We start from the raw sequence: 23,946 nt of genomic DNA, 5'->3' as shown, positions 1-23,946 counted from the left end.
TTTCCTTTCTATGCTAGTGTTGACCATGACCGGAATCCTACAGTTAGAAGATAAATGAAAGAATGATCTAAACTAGTTCTTCACCTGGAAGCAGCAGTGTAGTTGGCAGAATTCTAAACATAGTCCCCAAAGATGTCCTGCCCTAATCCCTGGAACCTGTGAATATGAGATATCACTCCCTTGATTATGCTACATAATACAGCACAGCTGACTTTGAGGTCGGGAGATTAGCTGAGATATCACTCCCTTGATTATGCTACATAATACAGCACAGCTGACTTTGAGGTCGGGAGATTAGCTGGGTGAGCATCATCTACTCACAGGAGCCTCTTTAAAAGCAGACTTTTCTCCAGCTGGTGACAGAAGGAAAAGTCAGGTTCAAAGCATAAAGAGAATTTCACACGCCATTGCTAACTTTGCATAATGGAATGGGTGCACAAGGAAATTGGCACTATCTAGGAGCTGAGAGTGGCCCCTTGGATGACAGCCAGCAAGGAAAGGGGAACCCAGTCTTGCAACCACAAATAATTGAATTTGACCAACAACCTGGGATGGTTTGAGAGCAGATTCTTCCCCAGTGCCTTAGGGCTTTATGAAGCCCTAAGCAGAGAACCCAGCAAGTCCACTTGGACTTCTGACTTAGAAAACTGCAAGATGATAAATGGATGATGTCTTAAGATGTTTAGTTTGTGATATTTTGTTCCCCAGCGATAGATAACTAACACAGGCAGTTATTACTACAGTAGCATGTGATGCTGATGTTTTAAGACAATGATTACCCGATAATTTGGACTTTAATTATATAGTGAGAGAGATGTTAGATAGATATATATTTTTTAACCCTGGATTAATGAAATATGGCATCCCAGGAAATTACATAAGTATTTTACAAGACTTGTAATTATAATAATATGAGACTTATGTCTCACTAACACACACACACATTTTTCTACATGTATTTCCTATGAGTAAAACAGGTAAAAGAATCTCAAATTTAGGAATTTAGTTTTCACTCTTCCTAGTCAGAGAAGTTTCTGCTTGTCTGATCCACTTCTTATGAATGATATAAGGCAAAGTCTTCCCATCTCCCACAATTTTATTGAATTTGACCCTATTTTATTACTCTTACGGGGAAATGGACTTCCAATGTAAGTCTCTAAATAGCTTAGCTCAGAATTCTCTATTAGAAATATGCTAAACACCTCCATCTGCTGTTAGAACCAAGAACTCATTTTGTAGCCACTTTGAAGCTTGCTTTTTTTTTTTGTCCGTAGCTTGCTTTTTAAAAATGTTAATATGAACTACCATAAATTTAGAGAAACACTTGGTGGCTAGTTCTAATGGTACATTTCTTTCAGAGGCTTCAGATAATTACTCTTATTTAAAAAGCAAACAAACAAAACAATCTTTCTTCTTACAAGTATTGAGCTAGCCTAGATCAGGAGCACAGGCAAGTAATTTTCTTTCTGAAGAGCTCTCCACCTACATGTAGTCTCTGCTCTTCCTAGCCCTGGATATTTCCACTTGGGAAAGGTTTGTTTTCTTTTTTAAACATTTCATTTTGAAGTAATTATAGATTCACAGGAAGCTGCAAAGAAATGTACAGAGAAGTACTGTAAACTCTTCCTCTAGTTTCTCTCAATAATAATATCTTTTACAACCATGTTACAGCATCAAAACCAAGCAATTGACATTGCTACAATCCACAGCTACTATTCAGATGTCACCAGTTATGCATATGTGTGTGTGTGCGTATGTGTATGTCTGTAGCTATAGGTAATTTTATCACATTTGTAGCCTTGTGTAACCAACATCACAATCAAGATGGTCAACTGTACAATCACTACAAGACTCCCTTTACATCCACACCTATGCCCTCCCTCATCCTTAACTGCTGGCAACTGCAAATGTGTTCCGTATCTCTATAATTATGTTATTTCATGAATGTTACATAAATGGAATCACAAATTGTGTATCCTTTTGAGATTGGCTCTTTTCACTCTACATAATTTTCTTGAGGTTCATCCAAATTGCTGTTTGCATCAATAGTTCATTTCCTTTTATTGCTGAGTAGCATTCCATGTTTAACCATTCACAAGAAAAGATCTTTTTTATGTTTCAGTATGAAGCACTCACTACCTGATGGTCTCAGTCATATTCAGGGAATAAGTGCATCTTGGTAGCCACATATGATGTGCATCAAATAAACACTTTTCCCAACTTATCTCTAAGCACTGGAAAATTTTTCAACTGTCAAGTTTTCACAGTGGCAAGGACATGAGTTCAATTATGCAGAGCCAGATTCATTTAAAAGGAAAAAACTAAAAACTTTCCAAATTAAGATTCCTATTAACCTTAAAGAATTCACTGGCCTCACTAAGAAAGAAAAATGTTGATATCTGTGAAAATAAGGGTACAAGAAGAGAAAAATAATTTCTGGTTACTCCGGGAGAACTTATACCTGCTAGAAAATTGTTAACTACCTCATGAGGATAGCTTTCTGATAGATATTTGAGCTCACTTAAATAGGAATTAGAACCATCCTAGGTTTCTAATAAAATGGGCTACATATAAAAAGACCCACTCTCAAGTCAACAGACCTGGATGGAAATTTTCTCAAGAAAAAGCTTTGCGTTGTTGAGCAAAGCTCAACGCATCGTTGTTACGGGAGCTATCACTTCATAAGTAAAAAGGAATCGTACTGTTTCCCCTCATGAAGTCCCTTGCCTTTAATTTCAAACGAAACAAACCCCAACTATCCTCCTAGTCAGGACTCCTTTCCATAATTCTGTCAAACACCTGGCCCTATGCTCTTTCTTCAACTCACGACATTTGTGAGGTGGCACTTCTCATGTACTGCTGTGAGAAAATTCTATTTGAGATTCTTTTTTAATTTTATTATTATTTTTTAACATCTTTATTGGAGTATAATTGCTTTATATTGTTGTGTTAGTGTCTGCTGTATAACAAGGTGAATCAGCTATACGTATACCTATCCCCTCCCTCTTTCATTTCCCTCCCACCTTCCCTAGCCCACCCCTCTAGGTGGTCACAAAGCACCGAGCTGATCTCCCTGTACTATGCGGCTGCTTCCCACTAGTTATCTATTTTACATTTGGTAGTGCATATATGTCCGTGACACTCTCTCACTTCGTCCCAGCTTACCCTTCCCTCTCCCCGTGTCCTCAAGTCCACTCTCTACGTCTGCGTCTTTATTCCTGTCCGGCCCCTAGATTCTTCAGAACCTTTTTTTTTTTTTAGATTCCATATATATGTGTTAGCATACGGCATTTGTTTTTCTCTTTCTGACTTACTTCACTCTGTATGACAGATTCTAGGTCCATCCACCTCACTACAAATAACTCAATTTTGTTTCTTTTTATGGCTGAGTAATATTCCATTGTATGTATGTGCCACATCTTCTTTATCCATTCATCTGTCGATAGACACTTAGGTTGCTTCCATGTCCTGGCTATTGTAAATAGTGCTGCAATGAACATTGTGGTACATGACTCCTTTTGAATTATGGTTTTCTCAGGATATATGCCCAGTAGTGGGATTGCTGGGTCATATGGTAGTCCTATTTTTAGTTTTTTAAGGAATCTCCATACTGTTCTCCATAGTGGCTGTATCAATTTACATTCCCACCAACAGTGCAAGAGGGTTCCCTTTTCTCCACACCCTCTCCAGCATTTATTGTTTATAGATTTTTTGATGATGGCCATTCTGACCGGTGTCAGGTGCTACTTGAGATTCTTATTATGAACAACTACATTATGTTCCAATTTTCTATCTGTTGTTTACTGTTGTTTTGTTTATAAGGGCAAAAAACCTAGAAACATCTTAAAGTCCTATAATCTGGCACTGGTTACACAAATTTAGATCTCACTAAAGAATGATAATATAGGCATACATTTAATTGTGGAAAGATGTTTACAGAACATATTAAAGTCTGTTATTGTATTGTCATTGTCAAACACAAAAAAATTAGCATATCCTCATTTTTGTAAATGTAACTATGACAATAACAACAAAATATAAACAAAAGAAAGACATTAAAAAATGTATTTTTCAGTTTCCTAATTATGTATTTTTCAGTTTCCTATTTTCTATTTGTTTTTTTCCAAAAGTTTAATGATAAACATGAGTAATAAAAAACAATAAGAGTCATAAAGTTTTAATCTTTTTGCCTTGTCTCTCCAACCACATTTCAATTTTCTTGAGAGTAGGCCATCATACTTACTTATTTCCTCCTACTTGGTGATATAGGAAATTTGATATACCCAATTCCTTTTGTCCACAAAAGCTAAAAACACATTTTTATAGCATGACTATAGTTTATCACCACTAATTTATTCCATTGTGAATATACATATTTAAAATATGCATACTCCTTCAGGTCTGAGGGATATTTTTTAAAAGACTTATTCAAATACTATATAGTATAATTCTCTACATCCAATGAGAATTCAAAAACTACTTTTTGAACAACATTGAAAATATAGCATTGCAGAGCTTCTCCCCAGTAAGATTTCAGAATTTTTAAAGGCAGGAATTGCTTTGCATCCTTGTGATATTTTACACTTAATATTAATATCAATACTAATAATAGCACATTATTATCAACATAAAAGCTACCATTTACTGAGTATTTACTGTGAGCCAGGAATTGGGCTAAACATATATTTTTTAATTTATGTTTTAAAAAACAAAAAAAGTTGTAAGATAGCATATGTCATAGTTTAGCTAACTCTGTAGTCCAATTTTGAAACATGAAAACTAAGGATGGCTTGTGTTTGCAGAAAGAAAATAAAATGCTGTTAGAAAGTACAAATTCAGGCCCCTTATTTGATCAGCTAAGTTATAAACTTTATAAAATAGAAAATAAAAATAGTAACAATAAACCTCATGATCAATAAAATTTCCACAACCATAGTCAGATTTTCACTAGTGACTTGGCAGGGAAATGCTTCATGATACGTCATGAAAATCATGGACTGTTTGTATATATTTTTATATTCTTAGTGTCTAACAAATTTGGGGGCAGAAAAAAAGGTGCTTAAATGAATGTTCAAAGGTTGAATAAATACATTCTGGACAAGAATCAAAGGTGTCTGTTACAGGGCAATTGATAAACTTGAAATATTGCAAACTGCCTAATTGTTCAATAACAGCAGAATGATTGAGTAAATTATGGTAATATTTTAGCCATAAAAACCAAATGGAAAATTTATAACTTAAAAAAGTACAATAACAGACATTAAGAACTCAATGTATGGATTTAGCAACAGATTAGAAAAAGTTGACGAGAGAATTAATAAACCAAGAGACAGGTCAAAAGAAAATATCTACACTAAAGCACAAGGAGACAAAAAGTGAAAAATACAAAATGAAGCATAAGAGACATAGGATTTACGGTTTTTTAAAAAGTTCTAATATACATGTCATTAGTATTCCTTCAGAGAAGAGAGAGAAAAAAATGCAGCTGAAACAATATTTGAAGAAATAACTGCAGAGAATTTTCCAACTGATAAAACACAGTAAGCCACTGATTCGAGTCCTAAAATTCCCAAGTATTATAAACACAAAATAAGAATAACACCAAAAAACTACTAAGGAAAATCATAGCAAAAACCAAATATACAAAGATAAAACCTTAAAGTCAGCCAGAGGAAGACAACATATTGCCTTCAAAGGAGCAATGAGATTGATATATGACTTCTCAATTGGAAAAAAAAAAAAAAAAATGGAAGCCAAAGACAATAGAACGATATCTTCAATGTGTTGTGGAAAAAAAAGTTGACAACCTAGAATTTCACACCCAGTAAAAACACCAATATGAAAATATGGAAGTGACAGACAGATATTTTAAGACAAATAAAAATGGAAAGAATTTATGACCAGCAGACCCACACCTAAGGAGATATTAAAGGATGTTCTTTAAAGAGAAGGAAAATGATTCCTGATGGAAGTCCAGAGATACAGAAAGAAATAAAGATGAAAAGGAAGAGTAAAATGTGGCTAAGTCTAAATAAATATTGATTAAGAAAATAATAATTATGATTTTTTTATAGAGTTTGAAACACATACAGAATTAAAACATACACCAGTATCCAGTCAGAAAGTATATAAATGGAGTTTAGAAAGAGTTCTAAGGTCTTTGTATTGTCTGAGAAGTGGTAAAAACACTAATTTATATTAGATGTTGATAAGTCAAGAAAACATGTATAATCTCTAGAACAACCAGTAAAAGAATAGTAAAGAAAGTATAACTACCAAGATAATTGGGAGGAAGGGAATAAAATAAGGAAAGAACTCAATAAATCCAAGAAAAGGCAAAAATAAAAGAGAAAACAGAATATAGAATAGATGGAACACATAGAAATCAAATAGTAATATGTTAGATTTAAATCCCAAAATATCAGTAGTTATGTTATAGGTAAATGCACTAAATACTTCAATTAAAAGACACAGATTGTTATACTGCAATAAAAAACCAATATGCTTTCAATATAAAGATAAAATTTGAAAATTAAAGGATACAATAATATATCAAGCAAACACTGACCAAAAAACTGGGGTCATTATATTTAATTTGAGACAAAACCAAAATAAACTTTAAGTTAAGAAAAAGAAGGAATTACGAGGGATAAAGAGGAACATTCCATAATAACATAAGGTTTAATTCATCAAAAAGATATAACAATTCTAAAATTCCATGCACTTAATAAATAGCCTCAAATTATAGAAAGTAAAAATTCATAAAACTAATAGAAAGAGAAACAGACAAATCCACAATTATAGTAGGAGACTTTAACCATATTTCTCTAAAATATCAGTAAGTACATCCAAGAATTGAAAACGCATTTATCAAACTTGACCTAATAGATAGAACACTGTGCCCCCAAATTGCAGAATACATACTCTTTGTAAATACATATGGATCACTTATAAAAACGGTCCAAATATTGGGTAGTCCATAAAGCAAATCTCAACAAATGTCAGAGCTGAAATCATACCAAAAATGTTCTTCAACCACAGTGAAATTAATCTAGAAGTCAATAATACACATACCAACCAGAAATGTTTCATATATTTGGACATTAAGAAATATACTTCCAAAATTCATGGATCAAAAATTATAACAAAATGGAAAAGATAACAAAAATATAACATTAAAATTGGTGGAATGAAGCTAAAGCCATGCTTAGAGGTAAATTTATATCCTTAAAAGTATATATCAGAAAAGAAGAAAGGCTGAAAACCATCAGTGAAAATAGGCCTTGCAGAGGGTAGGATTTTAGGTAGGAAAAATGAGATAAGGGCATTTTGGTCAAGCAAACCAGCATGAGCCAAATACAGTCATCCTGGGCCTGGATAAATACAAGGGAGGTTCTGTGACAAGAAAACAGTGCGGTGCATCTGACAGTTGATGCTCTGTAGGGAGCTTAACTTAGTAGGGAACTGGTAAAGGCTGAAGAATTGTGAGTCTGTGAGTGAGATGTTCAGTCATACTTCAAAAGCATATCACCAGGGAGGAGTGTTCAGGCTGAACTACTTTCTCCCTATAATATACTCATCACCGTCCCTTTATTGTAGTCATTTGTTTAATATCTCTCTTCTCTGTTAGACTCTGTAGGGGAAGTTCTGTGAGGTGAGAAAGTGTACCTGTATTTTCAGTATTGTATGCCCCGTGCCTAGGATAGTGCTTGGAATATAGAAAATGCTCAATAAGTATCTGTACATTAATAAAGGATGAAAGAAAAGAGTGATGTAGAAATCAGTTAGAAAAACCATTGTAATAGGCTCAGTTTTGGACTGACACATGTGTAGGTCCTAGGGCTATGGTCATCCAGCAGACAGTGAGGGTCTTAAAATGTATATATGAATGCTCAGACTAGCTCCCTCTCTCTTTACTTATTTCCATTAATCACACTACTTCATTCATGCATTCATTCAGTCATCCATTCAACAACCTTTTATTGATTATCTACTATGTACCAGATATGTTCTGGCTCTGGAGGTATAGATGTGAATAAAAAAAAGTTCCTGCTGAAATGGAGTTTACATTCTAATGGGACAACTCAGACAGTAAATAAATATGTATAGGGCAGGCAGTAAAAATGCCTTGAAGAAAAATAAAGCAGGGAAAGAGAGTGACAGAGTGTAAGCATGCTTGGCAAGTCTGAAAGAAGCCAGGCTGGCTGGAGCAGAGGAAAGGAGGGGAGAATGGTGTTCAGGGAGATGCCATGGGCCTTGTGAAGTAGGACCATGTAGCATATAGTAAAGACTTTGCTCTCCTCTAAAGGAAATAAAAAGCCATTGGCCTATTTGGTGCTGAGGACTCCCATGATATGACTTATTAATATGAAGGTGTCCCTCTGGCCATTACGTGGAGAATGGATTGTAGGGGGACAAGGGTAGAAGGAGACAGACAAGTTAGGAAGCTAACCTATGGGTTACTTTGACTGCTTGAACTCTGTTCTCATCCAATTCCATATATTTTAAGCTAATAATACCTCCACAACCCGTCTCCTCCTTGACCATCCACATTACTCAAATTTAGAACTTTGTTACCTACTAGTTTCACTATGATAATACTAGACCCATTCTAGTTTGGGGGCTATGAGTTTGAAGAATGTAGGAGCAGAGTTTCCTATTCATACCTTGAATAGCTTTATAGACAATATTGAATAAAACAAGAAGATAAGTAGAACATTTTTTTAAATGGAAATTAAGCAGCATAATTGAAGGTTTGCGTACCTCACGGCAGTGAGAACAAAAATTAATCATAAAATGCTTATTTGAAAGCCTTTGATAATTTCTGAATTAATACACATTTATGGATATAAACCTAATCCTTTGGAATGCTTGATTTTGACTTTCTTTCAAAAAAACCAGGTGCAATTAGATTATTTGTTCACTTTAATTCACAGAGAACATGTGGGAATTAATTTTTACATATACCAAAATGCAAACAGGTAACAATATCAGCCAAAATCAGGCTATTAACTTTTCTAATTAAAAAAAAAGTATTATAAGCATACCTCTGCATCTCTGGAACACACAATAATTTCATGTTCTTAAATGCAGCACCATACTCTTATATATAGTATAAAAGAGCTAAAGGCTAATGCTTAAAGCTGAGCATTTCAACAGTGAGGAACAGTAATATAACCTAATATGAGATTTTATTCCTGGGAAGCTTAGCTGGATTTAGTGAATATCAAAGGCAATTACTATATTTACATTTGCCTTTATTGGTAAGAGTTCTAGAAATAAGAATTTGAGTGTGGCAATTTAAACAGTCCCCTTTCCTTAAAAAGACAGAGTTTGCTATTATCAAAAGCGATTCGTGCATTCACTGTCTCTACAAAAATTGTGTTGATATGTGATAAACAACATTAGAAGAATGTTCTAATCAAATAAGATGGTTACAGATTACCATCAACTATATGCAAAACTACACAAATGATTTAATAGAGTAATAAATCGTATGCTATTGACTACTCAAGAAAATCAGAATATGACTTTCAATTTTTAATTATTTTTACAAATTATAATTATATAGACATGATCATTATTTGTCTGCTTAAAGAATTTCTCATTACTATTAATTTACCTTTCTCTGAAAAGCAGAAGACTAGTTCTGTTAGCTAGCACATCTCAAACCTGTTACTAAGAGGGAAAAACCCTGAATGCGGTAAAAAGCATGTCACTTCTTTCAAGCTTTATTTCTTCTATTCTATCAAGGGGAAAAAAAGCCTTAAAAAAACTGACCAATGCAGTATAGTATGGATTTATATTCTATTGGAAGGGTAAATATAATAAAGTGAGTACCAAATGCTCAGGGTTTATTCCATGCCGATTGCAGCCAGACTTAATTATAGTAGAAGGATGGATTTTATAGCAGTTGTAAAAATGTAGATAGGCTTTAAAACTGATTCAGGAATTACATTTTATAGATGAAGCTTTGATTTTAATTTAAACAATTCTCTTAGGGTATAATAAACATTATTCAGAATGTTCTGCTTTCGTTATGATTGAGATAGTAGTGATACTTTAGGAAACCCTGGGACAGAAACACCTGTTTCTTATCAAATTACTTTTCCTAATGATTATAATAATTTTATGTGCTAGATTAACTTTAAAATGTAAATATTACAATATTTTAAAGTTTAAATTATTAGAAACATCTTAAAAGTAGCAGTGGAATATGTGCACCAATTATGGCATATTCTTACCTACTTTAGTCTAAGTATTCCTATAAAGCATCTACATTAAAAATGCTTTTCATAACATATGTTGATTTTTGTCAACAATTGCAAACATAATATTCAATTATTAAAACTTTAAAAATAAACAATAAATAAAAATTTTAAACTCAATAACAACTGTTAATGTTTTGATATATTTCCTTCAGGTGACCTGCCCATCTGGTTAATTATCTGTTTTTCTTTACCTTTTTCTATATAAAGCTACAAAACTACTAAACATATTTTATTACTTGCTTTTTTATTAGTATCAAAACTCATGAGACGTTAAAGTACATTTTTAATGAAAAAAATCAAAGAACTTTTAAATATATGTTCTCTTTGGAAAGAGTGAAGTACATGCCAAGTTGAGTCATGAAGAGAAATGTCAATATGATCCGTGGCAGCTGCTTGCTTCCCTGGGAAGGAAGGGGCTGGTTAGGAGTACAGTAGCTAGCAAACCCCTCAGCGCTCGACAAAGTCACTAGTGGGAAAAGAACAAAGGCCTTTCCAATGCAACTAACACAGATGTGCCCAAAGGCAAACTGTCAGAAACAGTTAAGATGACAGCTACTCACAGTTCATTATTTCCTTCTCACAGGTCACTGGGTGACAAGCAGGGTCATTGTGCTTTGTCGGCTGTCCCAGTCCTTCCCCACCCCCTATTCAATTTAAATAAGGGTAAAGCGCTCCATCGGATAAACTAATGTAAACAAACACATTCCAGACACTTAAAGATGCCAGAATATGGCATTTATTTTTTTTCGGACCAAACTTAGATTTAAATGTACACACAACTCACTTTATCCAAGTAAGAAGAGAACCACATTTCTTCATCTCACTGATAGAGGAAGCAAAAACATTTTATGCAAACAAAAACTATAACCTATCATGTGCTAAGAATCCTACATGAAAGACCTAACACATTAAAAGATTTTCCTTTCTCTTCAATGGAAAAAAGAATTTCTCCACATTAAAAACAAAAAAAAAGATAAACAATTAGATGCTTTCTACAAGTGTTTGAAATATATTAAATGAAATGATTCTGCAGATGACCTGGTTTGCAGTGATTGTTGTAGGTTTTTTTAAGGATATAATTCAAAATAATACACCAATCAAAATGGCAATAGCTTAATCAAATCTTTTATGATGTAATACACATAAAATTTTAGTAATGACTTAATATGGCTACTCAATATGATGACATTCTGTTATGAAATTAATACAATAAAAACTACTAGGAACGAGGACTAAAACAGTGGTTAAGAGCATTGTCTATAGATGCAAGTGGATATGGGTTCAAATCCTATCTCCCCTACTAACTAGCTGTATGACTGGACACATCTTGAAACCACTCTGAGCCTCAGTGGCTACATCTTTATGGATTAGAAGAGCATCTCCACCATCAGGTTATCATGACAATAAGTAAATCGATCTATCACATCATTACAAGAATAAGTACTTAGAATAGCAGTTGGCATATGGTAAGTATTCAACAAATGACAGCTATTACCTGTCACCAAATTTAGTATATACAAAGCTGAACTGAACCACCATTCAAGGTGTGAAATACCTTGGTTAATCATGACAACTTATATTCATATTATTAGAAAGAGGATTTTAAAAATCTCAAATCCAATCAAGTGCAAGCCTCTAAATCAGTAAATCTAGACTACTGAATTCACTAAGAAATCAGGGGTTCACAGTCTCCCTTAATATTTTCTACCTCTTTAGTCATCACTGAAAGCTGCATATATTGATTTATATTTTATCATTCCCTTTCTAAACTGTTCCACCTTATTTAAAGATTCCTTTCTAAGATATCCAGTCAAAATAATAGGCCCCATTTGAAAGGCTAAAGATCTGGAATAATCATTAAGACAAGAACATGAATGGTCAGGCAGAACAATATAGAGGCGAAGAATAACACTTAAGGTGCAGATAGGCCTGCCTTAAATTACTAGCTGGAAGGCCTTAGCCAAGTAACTTAATCTCTCTGTGCCTAAATTTCCTTATCAGTAATACAGAGAGAGGTAGGGGCAAGATGGCGGAAGAGTAAGACGCGGAGATCACCTTCCTTCCCACAGATACAGTAGAAATACATCTACACGTGGAACTGCTCCTACAGAACACCCACTGAACGCTGGCAGAAGACGTCAGACCTCCCAAAAGGCAAGAAAATCCCCACGTACTTGGGTAGGGTAAAAGGAAAAAGAAATAACAGAGACAAAAGAATAGGGACAGGACCTGCGCCAGTGGGAGGGAGCCGTGAAGGAGGAAAGGTTTCCAGGCACTAGGAAGCCCCTTTGCGGGCAGAGACTGCGGGTGGCAGAGGGGGGAAGCTTCGGAGCCGCGGAGGAGAGCGCAGCCACAGGGGTGCGGAGGGCAAAGCAGAGAGACTCCCGCACAGAGACTCGGCGCCAACCAGCACTCACCAGCCCGAGAGGCTTGTCTGCTCACTCGCTGGGGCGAGCGGGGGCTGGGAGCTGAGGCTCGGGCTTTGGTGCTAGCCGGGAGGGAGTCTGGGAAAAAGTCTGCAGCTGCCGAAGAGGCAAGAGACTTTTTCTTGCCTCTTTGTTTCGCGGTGCACAAGGAGAGGGGATTCAGAGCGCTGCCTAAACGAAATCCAGAGACGGTGCGAGCCGCGCGGCTATCAGCGCGGATCCCACAGCAACAGGGGTGCAGAGGGAAAAACGGAGAGATTCCCGCACAGAGGCTCAGCGCCGAGCAGCGCTCACCAGCCCGAGAGGCTTGTCTGCTCACCCGCTGGGGCAGGCGGGGCTGGGAGCTGAGGCGCGGGCTTCGGTTGGATCGCAGGGAGGGGACTGGGGTTGGCGGCGTGAACACAGCCTGAAGGGGTTGGCGTGCCGCGGCGAGCTGGGAGGGAGCCGGAGAGGAGGTCTGCAGCCGCCGAAGAGGCAAGAGACTTTTTCTTGCCTCTTTGTTTCGCGGCGCGCAAGGAGAGGGGATTCAGAGCGCCGCCTAGACGAACTCCAGAGGCGGGCGCGAGCCGCGGCTAACAGCGCAGACCCCAGAGACTGGTAGGAAACGCTAAGGCTGCTGCTGCCGCCACCAAGAAGCCTGTGTGCGAGCCCAGGTCACTCTCCACACCGCCCCTCCCGGGAGCCGTTGCAGCTCGCCACTGCCAGGCTCCCGTGATCCGGGTACAACTTCCCCGGGAGAACACACGGCGCGCCTCAGGCTGCTGCAACGTCACGACGCCTCTGACGCCACAGGCTCGCCCCGCCTCCTCCGTACCGCTCCCTCCCCCGGCCTGAGTGAGCCAGAGCCCCCAAGCAGCTGCTCCTTTAACCCCGTTCTGTCTGGGCAGGGAACGGACGCCCTCAGGCAACGTACATGCAGAGGCGGGTCCAAATCCAAAGCTGAACGCTGGGAGCTGTACGAACAAAGAAGAGAAAGGGAAATCTCCCCCAGCAGCCTCAGAAGCAGCAGATTAAAGCTCCACAAACAACTTGATGTGCCTGCATCTGTTGAATACCTGAATAGACAACGAATCATCCCAAATTCAAAAGGTGGACTTTAGGAGCAGGATATATTAATTTCCCCTTTTCCTTTTTTTGTGAGTGTATATGTTTATGCTTCTGGGTGAGATTTTATTTAAATAGCTTTGCTTTCACCATCAGTCCTAGGGTTAGGTCCGTCCATTTTTTTTTTTTTTTTTTTTTTTACTTAAAAAAAATTTTTTTTTTCCTAATATATGCTTTTTTAATAATTTTTTCCGTATTTTCTATTTTTAGAAATTAAAAAAATTTTTAATAAGTTTTTTCATATTTTTTATTTTAAAAAATTAAAAATTTTTTTCTTATTAAATTTTTTTCTTAAAAATCTTTTTCTTACTTTTTACTATAAAAAATTAATAAATCTATTTTTAAAAATTAAAAAAAAATTTTTTTTTCTGAATACAGTTACTCTTAATAATTTTTTTTCTTATTTTTTATTATAGTAGCTTTATTTTATTTTATTTTATCCTCTTTTTATCTTTCTATTTTTTTCTCCCTTATATTCTGAGCTGTGTGGATGAAAGGCTCTTGGTGCTCCAGCCAGGCATCAGGGCTGTGCCTCTGAGGTGGGAGAGCCAACTTCAGGACACTGGTCCACAAGAGACCTACCAGCTCCACGTAATACCAAACGGCAAAAATCTCTCAGAGATCTCCATCTCAACATCAAGACCCAGCTTCACTCAACGACCAGCAAGCTACAGGGCTGGACACCCTATGCCAAACAACTAGCAAGACAGGAACACAGCCCCATCCATTAGCAAGGAGGCTGCCTAAAATCATAAGGCCACAGACACCCCAAAACACACCACCAGACGTGGACGTGCCCACCAGAAAGACAAGATTCAACCTCATCCACCAGAACACAGGCAATAGTCCCCTCCACCAGGAAGCCTACACAACCCACTGAACCAACCTTACCCACTGGGGACAGATACCAAAAACAACGGGAACTACGAACCTGCAGCCTGTGAAAAGGAGACCCCAAACACAGTAAGATAAGCAAAATGAGACGACAGAAAAACACACAGCAGATGAAGGAGCAGGGTCAAAACACACCAGACCTAACAAATGAAGAGGAAATAGGTAGTCTACCTGAAAAAGAATTCAGAATAATGATAGTAAGGATGATCCAAAATCTTGGAAATAGAATAGACAAAATGCAAGAAACATTTAACAAGGACGTAGAAGAACTAAAGACGAACCAAGCAACGATGAAAAACACAATAAATGAAATTAAAAATACTCTAGATGGGATCAATAGCAGAATAACTGAGGCAGAAGAAAGGATAAGTGACCTGGAAGATAAAATGGTGGAAATAACTACTGCAGAGCAGGATAAAGAAAAAAGAATGAAAAGAACTGAGGACAGTCTCAGAGACCTCTGGGACAACATTAAACGCACCAACATTCGAATTATAGGGGTCCCAGAAGAAGAAGAGAAAAAGAAAGGGACTGAGAAAATATTTGAAGAGATTATAGTTGAAAACTTCCCTAATATGGGAAAGGAAATAGTTAATCAAGTCCAGGAAGCACAGAGAGTCCCATACAGGATAAACCCAAGGAGAAACACGCCAAGACACATATTAATCAAACTGTCAAAAATTAAATATAAAGAAAACATATTAAAAGCAGCAAGGGAAAAACAACAAATAACACACAAGGGAATCCCCATAAGGTTAACATCTGATCTTTCAGCAGAAACTCTGCAAGCCAGAAGGGAGTGGCAGGATATACTTAAAGTGATGAAGGAGAAAAACCTACAACCAAGGTTACTCTACCCAGCAAGGATCTCATTCAGATGTGATGGAGAAATTAAAACCTTTACAGACAAGCAAAAGCTGAGAGAGTTCAGCACCACCAAACCAGCTTTACAACAAATGCTAAAGGAACTTCTCTAGGCAAGAAACACAAGAGAAGGAAAACACCTACAATAACAAACCCAAAACATTTAAGAAAATGGGAATGGGAACATACATATCGATAATTACCTTGAATGTAAATGGATTAAATGCTCCCACCAAAAGACACAGGCTGGCTGAATGGATACAAAAACAAGACCCATATATATGCTGTCTACAAGAGACCCACTTCAGACCTAGAGACACATACAGACTGAAAGTGAGGGGATGGAAAAAGATATTCCATGCAAATGGAAATCAAAAGAAAGCTGGAGTAGCAATTCTCATATCAGACAAAATAGACTTTAAAATAAAGAATATTATAAGAGACAAAGAAGGACACTATATAATGATCAAGGGATCGATCCAAGAGGAAGGTATAACAATTGTAAATATCTATGCACCCAACATAGGAGCACCTCAATACATAAGGCAAATACTAACAGCCATAAAAGGGGAAATTGACAGCAACACAATCATAGTAGGGGACTTTAACACCCCACTTTCACCAATGGACAGATCATCCAAAATGAAAATAAATAAGGAAACACAAGCTTTAAATGATACATTAAACAAGATGGACTTAATTGATATTTATAGGACATTCCACCCAAAAACAACAGAATATACATTTTTCTCAAGTGCACATGGAACATTCTCCAGGATAGATCATATCTTGGGTCACAAATCAAGCCTTGGTAAATTTAAGAAAATTGAAATCGTATCAAGTATCTTTTCCGACCACAACGCTATGAGACTAGATATCAATTACAGGAAAAGATCTGTAAAAAATACAAACACATGGAGGCTACACAATATACTACTTAATAACGAAGTGATCACGGAAGAAATCAAAGGGGAAATCAAAAAATACCTAGAAACAAATGACAATGGAGATACGACGACCCAAAACCTATGGGACGCAGCAAAAGCAGTGCTAAGAGGGAAGTTTATAGCAATACAAGCCTACCTCAAGAAACAGGAAACATCTCGAATAAACAACCTAACCTTGCACCTAAAGCAATTAGAGAAAGAAGAACAAAAAAACCCCAAAGCTAGCAGAAGGAAAGAAATCATAAAGATCAGGTCAGAAATAAATGAAAAAGAAATGAAGGAAACAATAGCAAAAATCAATAAAACTAAAAGCTGGTTCTTTGAGAAGATAAACAAAATTGATAAACCATTAGCCAGACTCATCAAGAGAAAAAGGGAGAAGACTCAAATCAATAGAATTAGAAATGAAAAAGGAGAAGTAACCACTGACACTGCAGAAATACAAAAGATCATGAGAGATTACTACAAGCAACTCTACGTCAATAAAATGGACAACCTGGAAGAAATGGACAGATTCTTAGAAATGCACAAACTGCCGAGACTGAACCAGGAAGAAATAGAAAACATGAACAGACCAATCACAAGCACTGAAATTGAAACTGTGATTAAAAACCTTCCAACAAACAAAAGCCCAGGACCAGACGGCTTCACAGGTGAATTCTATCAAACATTTAGAGAAGAGCTAACACCTATCCTTCTCAAACTCTTCCAAAATATTGCAGAGGGAGGAACACTCCCAAACTCATTCTACGAGGCCACCATCACCCTGATACCAAAACCAGACAAAGATGTCACAAAGAAAGAAAACTATAGGCCAATATCACTGATGAACATAGATGCAAAAATCCTCAACAAAATACTCGCAAACAGAATCCAACTGCACATTAAAAGGATCATACACCATGATCAAGTGGGGTTTATCCCAGGAATGCAAGGATTCTTCAATATACGCAAATCAATCAATGTGATACACCATATTAACAAATTGAAGGAGAAAAACCATATGATCATCTCAATAGATGCAGAGAAAGCTTTCGACAAAATTCAACACCCATTTATGATAAAAGCCCTGCAGAAAGTAGGCATAGAGGGAACTTTCCTCAACATAATAAAGGCCATATATGACAAACCCACAGCCAACATTGTCCTCAATGGTGAAAAACTGAAACCATTTCCACTAAGATCAGGAACAAGACAAGGTTGCCCACTCTCACCACTATTATTCAACATAGTTTTGGAAGTGTTAGCCACAGCAATCAGAGAAGACAAAGAAATAAAAGGAATCCAAATTGGAAAAGAAGAAGTAAAGCTCTCACTGTTTGCAGATGACATGATACTATACATAGAGAATCCTAAAGATGCTACCAGAAAACTCCTAGAGCTAATCAATGAATTTGGTAAAGTAGCAGGATACAAAATTAATGCACAGAAATCTCTTGCATTTCTATACACTAATGACGAAAAATCTGAAAGTGAAATTAAGAAAACACTCCCGTTTACCATTGCAACAAAAAGAATAAAATATCTAGGAATAAACCTACCTAAGGAGACAAAAGACCTGTATGCAGAAAATTATAAGACACTGATGAAAGAAATTAAAGATGATACAAATAGATGGAAAGATATACCATGTTCCTGGATTGGAAGAATCAACATTGTGAAAATGACTCTACTACCCAAAGCAATCTACAGATTCAATGCAATCCCTATCAAACTACCACTGGCATTTTTCACAGAACTAGAACAAAAAATTTCACAATTTGTATGGAAACACAAAAGACCCCGAATAGCCAAAGCAATCTTGAGAACGAAAAATGGAGCTGGGGGAATCAGGCTCCCTGACTTCAGACTATATTACAAAGCTACAGTAATCAAGACAGTTTGGTACTGGCACAAAAACAGAAATATAGATCAATGGAACAGGATAGAAAGCCCAGAGATAAACCCACACACATATGGTCACCTCATCTTTGATAAAGGAGGCAAGCATACACAGTGGAGAAAAGACAGCCTCTTCAATAAGTGGTGCTGGGAAAATTGGACAGATACATGTAAAAGTATGAAATTAGAACACTCCCTGACACCATGCACAAAAATAAACTCAAAATGGATTAAAGACCTAAGTATAAGACCAGACACTATCAAACTCTTAGAGGAAAACATAGGCAGAACACTCTATGACATACATCACAGCAAGATTCTTTTTGACCCAGCTCCCAGAGAAATGGAAATAAGAACACAAATAAACAAATGGGACCTAATGAAACTTAAAAGCTTTTGCACAGCAAAGGAAACCATAAACAAGACCAAAAGACAACCATCAGAATGGGAGAAAATATTTGCAAATGAAGCAACTGACAAAGGATTAATCTCCAAGATTTACAAGCAGCTCATGCAGCTCAATAACAAAAAAACGAACAACCCAATCCAAAAATGGGCAGAAGACCTAAATAGACATTTCTCCAAAGAAGATATACAGATGGCCTACAGACACATGAAAGAATGCTCAACATCATTAATCATTAGAGAAATGCAAATCAAAACTACAATGAGATATCATCTCACACCGGTCAGAATGGCCATCATCAAAAAATCTAGAAACAATAAATGCTGGAGAGGGTGTGGAGGAAAGGGAACTCTCTTGCACTGTTGGTGGGAATGTAAATTGATACAGCCACTATGGAGAACAGTATGGAGGTTCCTTAAAAAACTACAAATAGAACTACCATACGATCCAGCAATCCCACTACTGGGCATATACCCTGAGAAAACCATAGTTCAAAAAGAGTCTTGTACCAAAATGTTCATTGCAGCTCTATTTACAATAGCCAGGACATGGAAGCAACCTAAATGTCCATCGACAGATGAATGGATAAAGAAGATGTGGCACATATATACAATGGAATATTACTCAGCCATAAAAAGAAATGAAATGGAGGTATTTGTAATGAGGTGGATGGAGTTAGAGTCTGTCATACAGAGTAAAGTAAGTCAGAAAGAGAAAAACAAATACCGTATGCTAACACATATATACGGAATCTAAGGGAAAAAAAAGCCATGAAGAACCTAGTGGCAAGACGGGAATAAAGACACAGACCTACTAGAGAATGGACTTGAGGATATGGGGAGGGGGTGGGGTGAGATGTGACAGGGTGAGAGAGTGTCATGGACATATATACACTACCAAATGTAAAATAGATAGCTAGTGGGAAGCAGCCGCATAGCACAGGGAGATCAGCTCGGTGCTTTGTGACCACCTGGAGGGGTGGGATGGGGAGGGTGGGAGGGAGGGAGATGCAAGAGGGAAGAGATATGGGAACATATTGTATATGTATAACTGATTAACTTTGTTATAAAGCAGAAGCTAACACACCATTGTAAGGCAATTATACTTCAATAAAGATGTTTAAAAAAAAAGAAAAATAAAAAAAAAGAAAAAAAAAAAAAAAGTAATACAGAGATTAATACCTCTGTTTTACATACTGTAATGGGAGCAGGACACTATGGGGCCTTCCTGTGACAGACCCCTCTCCCCACATCCTCTTGCTTCAGTTCTTCTCTGAAGTACCTAGGTAATAGTATCTGATGCACATTTCCTGAGTTGTTTTTTGTTTTGCAGATGCTAAAACCCCCACCAAATGGAAGAAATTAACTTCCTGATGACCATGAGCATGTAGCTCCCAGACCTACTGAAGCCTGAGGATTGATAATACGACACAGCCCTGTTACCTCACCATCAACCAATCAGAGAACTGTGCACAAGCTGATCACATATCCTGCAACTCCCCTCCCTCACCTGGCCTTTAAAAATGTTTTCCTGAAACCCATTGGGTGTTTTGAGCACTAGCTGCCCTGGACTCCTTGCTTGGTGCCCTGCAATAAATACTGCATTTTCCTTCACCACAACCTGGTGTCAGTAGATTGGCTTTACTGCATGCAGGCAAGTGGACCCAGTTTCTCACAGGTTATTGGAAAATAATGCACATAAAGCACTTAAGCAAAGTCAGTATATGTTATTAATAATTAAATGTTATCTTTCCTTTTCACTTGTTACCTGCCAGTAGCTACCTATCTCTGTGTCTTTCCCCAAATTTGGCTACTTCTGATTCTCTACTTCCTTGGCTACTTCTAAAGAAGTACATACATTTATATCTTCATATCTTTTTATTCAATTATATATTCTTTTTTTCAGACTATATGCTCATTAATGTTTTCCCTGGTATTCTAAAATTCTATTTCTTTTTCCAGTTTTCACAACTCATATCATTTCACATTATTTCTTTATTTCTTGCAGTGATTTTATTCTTTATTTCATAAAATCATCATTAATAAAAGCAAGACAATGTGAAGCCCTCTTTTAAAGCTGTGATAATATAATGCACTGATTCTCTTATATTTGGAAAGCACACAAACCTAACAAGACAACCTAAGGTTCAAAGTAGTCAATATGTCAAGTTCGGTACCATGTTCTAATTTTGTCCAACAACTTCTTCCAAAATGGGAGGAAAGTAATTGCTCTAAGTACTAACTCTTTACTCAAAATAACTTTGTTAAGGAACAGAAAGAGAAGAAGAGAAACTGAAATTACACCTACTGTGGTAAATTGTGTGGGTGGAGAGAACGCAGATAAATCCCTGTGGCTTTAAGAGAAAAAAAGAAGGCTGGAAAAGTTGCTGTAGCCTGAGACACAAACCCTGAGGAACCCTCACTAAGAAAAGGGCCCTGGGAAATTTCTTATTAAATAAAATCCAAAATATATTTACCAGTCAATTTCTATTGACTAAAAATCACAAATCAATACAACCCCCATTAACAACTCTTTTCTACCCCTACTTGTTTTCAGAACATTTTCACAACTCTACCTATTGAGTGCTTACTACATTCCTGAAATTTAAAGACATTTAATTCTAACAACTCAAACAGTATTGTGGTATGTTAACTGATATTAACAGCTTTGTTTGTCTTGGGTTTTTTTGGCCTCACATTTCCTAATACTATATTCTTTTCTCCAAAGTTCCATCATCAGATTACACTGCTTCAGGGAAGATAACAGAATACATTAGAAAAATCTCTAAACTACCCAAAGCCCTCAACCCTCAAAAAAATAGATAAATAAATAAAAATTAAAATTAAAAAAATTCCAATACCGTATGCTAACACATATATATGGAATATAAAAAAAAAAAGGTTCTAAAGAACCTAGGGGCAGGACAGGAATAAAGACGCAGACCTAGAGAATGGACTTAAGGACACGGGGAGGGGGGAGGGTAAGCTGGGACGAAGTGAGAGAGTGGCATGGACATATATACACTACCAAATGTAAAATAGATAGCTAGTGGGAAGCAGCCGCATAGCACAGGGAGATCAGCTCGGTGCTTTGTGACCACCTAGAGGGGTGGGATAGGGAGGGTGGGAGGGAGACGCAAGAGGGAGGAGATATGGGGATATATGTATACGTATAGCTGATTCACTTTGTTATAAAGCAGAAACTAACACACCATTGCACACCATTGTAAAGCAATTATACTCCAATAAAGATGTTAAAAAAAAAAAAAAAAAAGAAGCCCTACCAAGGGGACCGCCAGCCTCTGCTCTTCTCCGAGCTTGCCCTGTGTCCACGACACTCAGTGGGGAGGGCAGGGTGCCGGCCTGGGGCTCTGAGAGGCCCTGTCCAGCCCAGTGAGTGTAGGGGAAGGGGATGACACATCACAGGACACCTGCCCTCAGAAGGACTTTCCTCCTGAATCATTTCACTTGCAAAACACAGGCAAATGTCCAACTCCCACCCTCTAGGCCTGGACTTTGGCCCAGGTCCCTGGAATGGGAGTGCCACCTGAGGGCAGAGTTGGCTGCATCCTTCCAGGTACAGAGGAGCACACACCCCGTGGCCAACCGTCCCTGCTCCGCCACCCAAAAAAAAAAAAAAAAAAAAAAAAAATTCCAGTCTGGGCAAGTCATAGGGATGTAAATGAATTATCACTGGGGTTCCTGCACAGTGACCCACCAGCGCCAGCATGCGACAAACACAAAAGCCCCATATAGATTTCAGAAATTTGAGAGCAGGAGGAAACTGTACCTCCTTGAACAGAACCCTGGAAAACGACAAGCCCCCAGCATTCTCTCAAGAAGGAGAGAGTACAAATGGCTGCCGAGTGAGCCTAGAGAGATAGGTCAACAATGACCTCATGAAACCGTATTTGAGTTCCTCAGCTACCCCAGTGTTTTACATGAAAACTTCAAAGACTGCTCCCAAGGGACTTATATTCTAGTGACCTGGCCTGGCTGCACAGCTGCGGCCTTGTGATTGTGTTGCGGAGCATCAGAGAGTTGAGAAGCTTATGTACGACTGAAAAACAAGTATTGCAGGGTGGAAGATTGGAACTCTGGTTTTCATACAGGTCCAGGACACCCCCATACTATAATACAGTAAGATACTAAATTGGTTGTTTTGTTTCTGCCCTATCTTACTCAAAACAACAAAATCGAAGGATTTAAGGGATAAATAATTTAGAGAGACAATAAATTGAAGAGTCACTTTTGTTATTAGGGAAAAAATATTCCCCTCCTATCAAAATCTGAAGCAGGAATATGTAATTTAAGAATATAAGATAGGTTTTAATTGAAATAAAAAGTTATATTGTACACTTTAAACTTACACAATGTTATATGCCAACTATATCTCAATAAAGATGAAAAAAACTTTTTAAAAAAGAAATTTAGAGCTTTTTTTCTCTTTTTTCATGCAATTGACATTTTTATGTACCATTAGAATATTTAAACTTAGGAATTATCTTGAACTTTACTGAGTATGATAAGAACTGTATTACTCCTTTAAGAGTACTTCAATCAATAATTAATTTCAAACAATTGTATATTAAAATTACAGTTTATAAAGTCACTTTGTGATTTACAACACCAAGCCCAACAAAATAATAATAAGAATAAACTTTAGTTTTCCAGTTAAATAAAGAGGATCAGAGAAATAATTTCCATTTTCCAACCAAGGATGATCTTCAGTTGGTTAGCAAAATCATTGATGTTAGTTTTATTCCAGTAATGTAACTATGTCAATTTGTTAAATTATCACTACTTAAGACCATCTACTGTGCACGTATCCCCAGGTCTAAACATAATATTCTCCTCGTGGAACATAGAAAGGATTGTCCATGAGTGTGCCCTTCTTTAAGACCTTTCGGTATTCTCACAATTAGATATATGCTCAGTACTACCTTACCCTAATTATGTTATTCCAGAATATTTTAGTGAGATCCCAAGATAGCAACCCTTCCTAAATATACTTATAAACAATACTGTACATCAATCTTTAATGAAATACCATAAATGTCACCTCTCTTCATCAAATGTGACCCGAAAACTACTGTGCTTGAAAGCCAAAGGGCTTTTGAGATATTTCAATAATCTTCAAGAAATCAATCTTAC

General features: G+C 37.0%; 1 protein-coding gene across 12 annotated transcripts in view; it reads right to left on the bottom strand.

Annotated features, from left to right (window-relative positions):
• The window catches only part of DCDC1 (doublecortin domain containing 1), a 471,890-nt gene that overhangs the window by 154,015 nt on the left and 293,929 nt on the right, over window positions 1-23,946 (bottom strand). Inside the window, exon 20 of one of the 12 annotated variants that reach the window (XM_082343687.1) lies at window positions 4,725-10,672. The exons of the other annotated variants lie outside the window; for them this stretch is intronic. Coding sequence (XP_082199813.1) covers window positions 10,642-10,672 — 31 coding nt within the window. The 3' untranslated portion in view covers window positions 4,725-10,641. Of the gene's footprint in view, window positions 1-4,724; window positions 10,673-23,946 lie in introns of those variants that run through there. 12 annotated transcript variants of the gene reach the window in all.

Source organism: Balaenoptera borealis (assembly GCF_965194805.1).
Source record: "Balaenoptera borealis genome assembly, chromosome: 11".
Lineage (NCBI taxonomy): Eukaryota > Metazoa > Chordata > Mammalia > Artiodactyla > Balaenopteridae > Balaenoptera > Balaenoptera borealis.
Note: the sequence above shows the minus strand (reverse complement) of the source record. Positions and strands in the feature narration are given on the sequence as shown.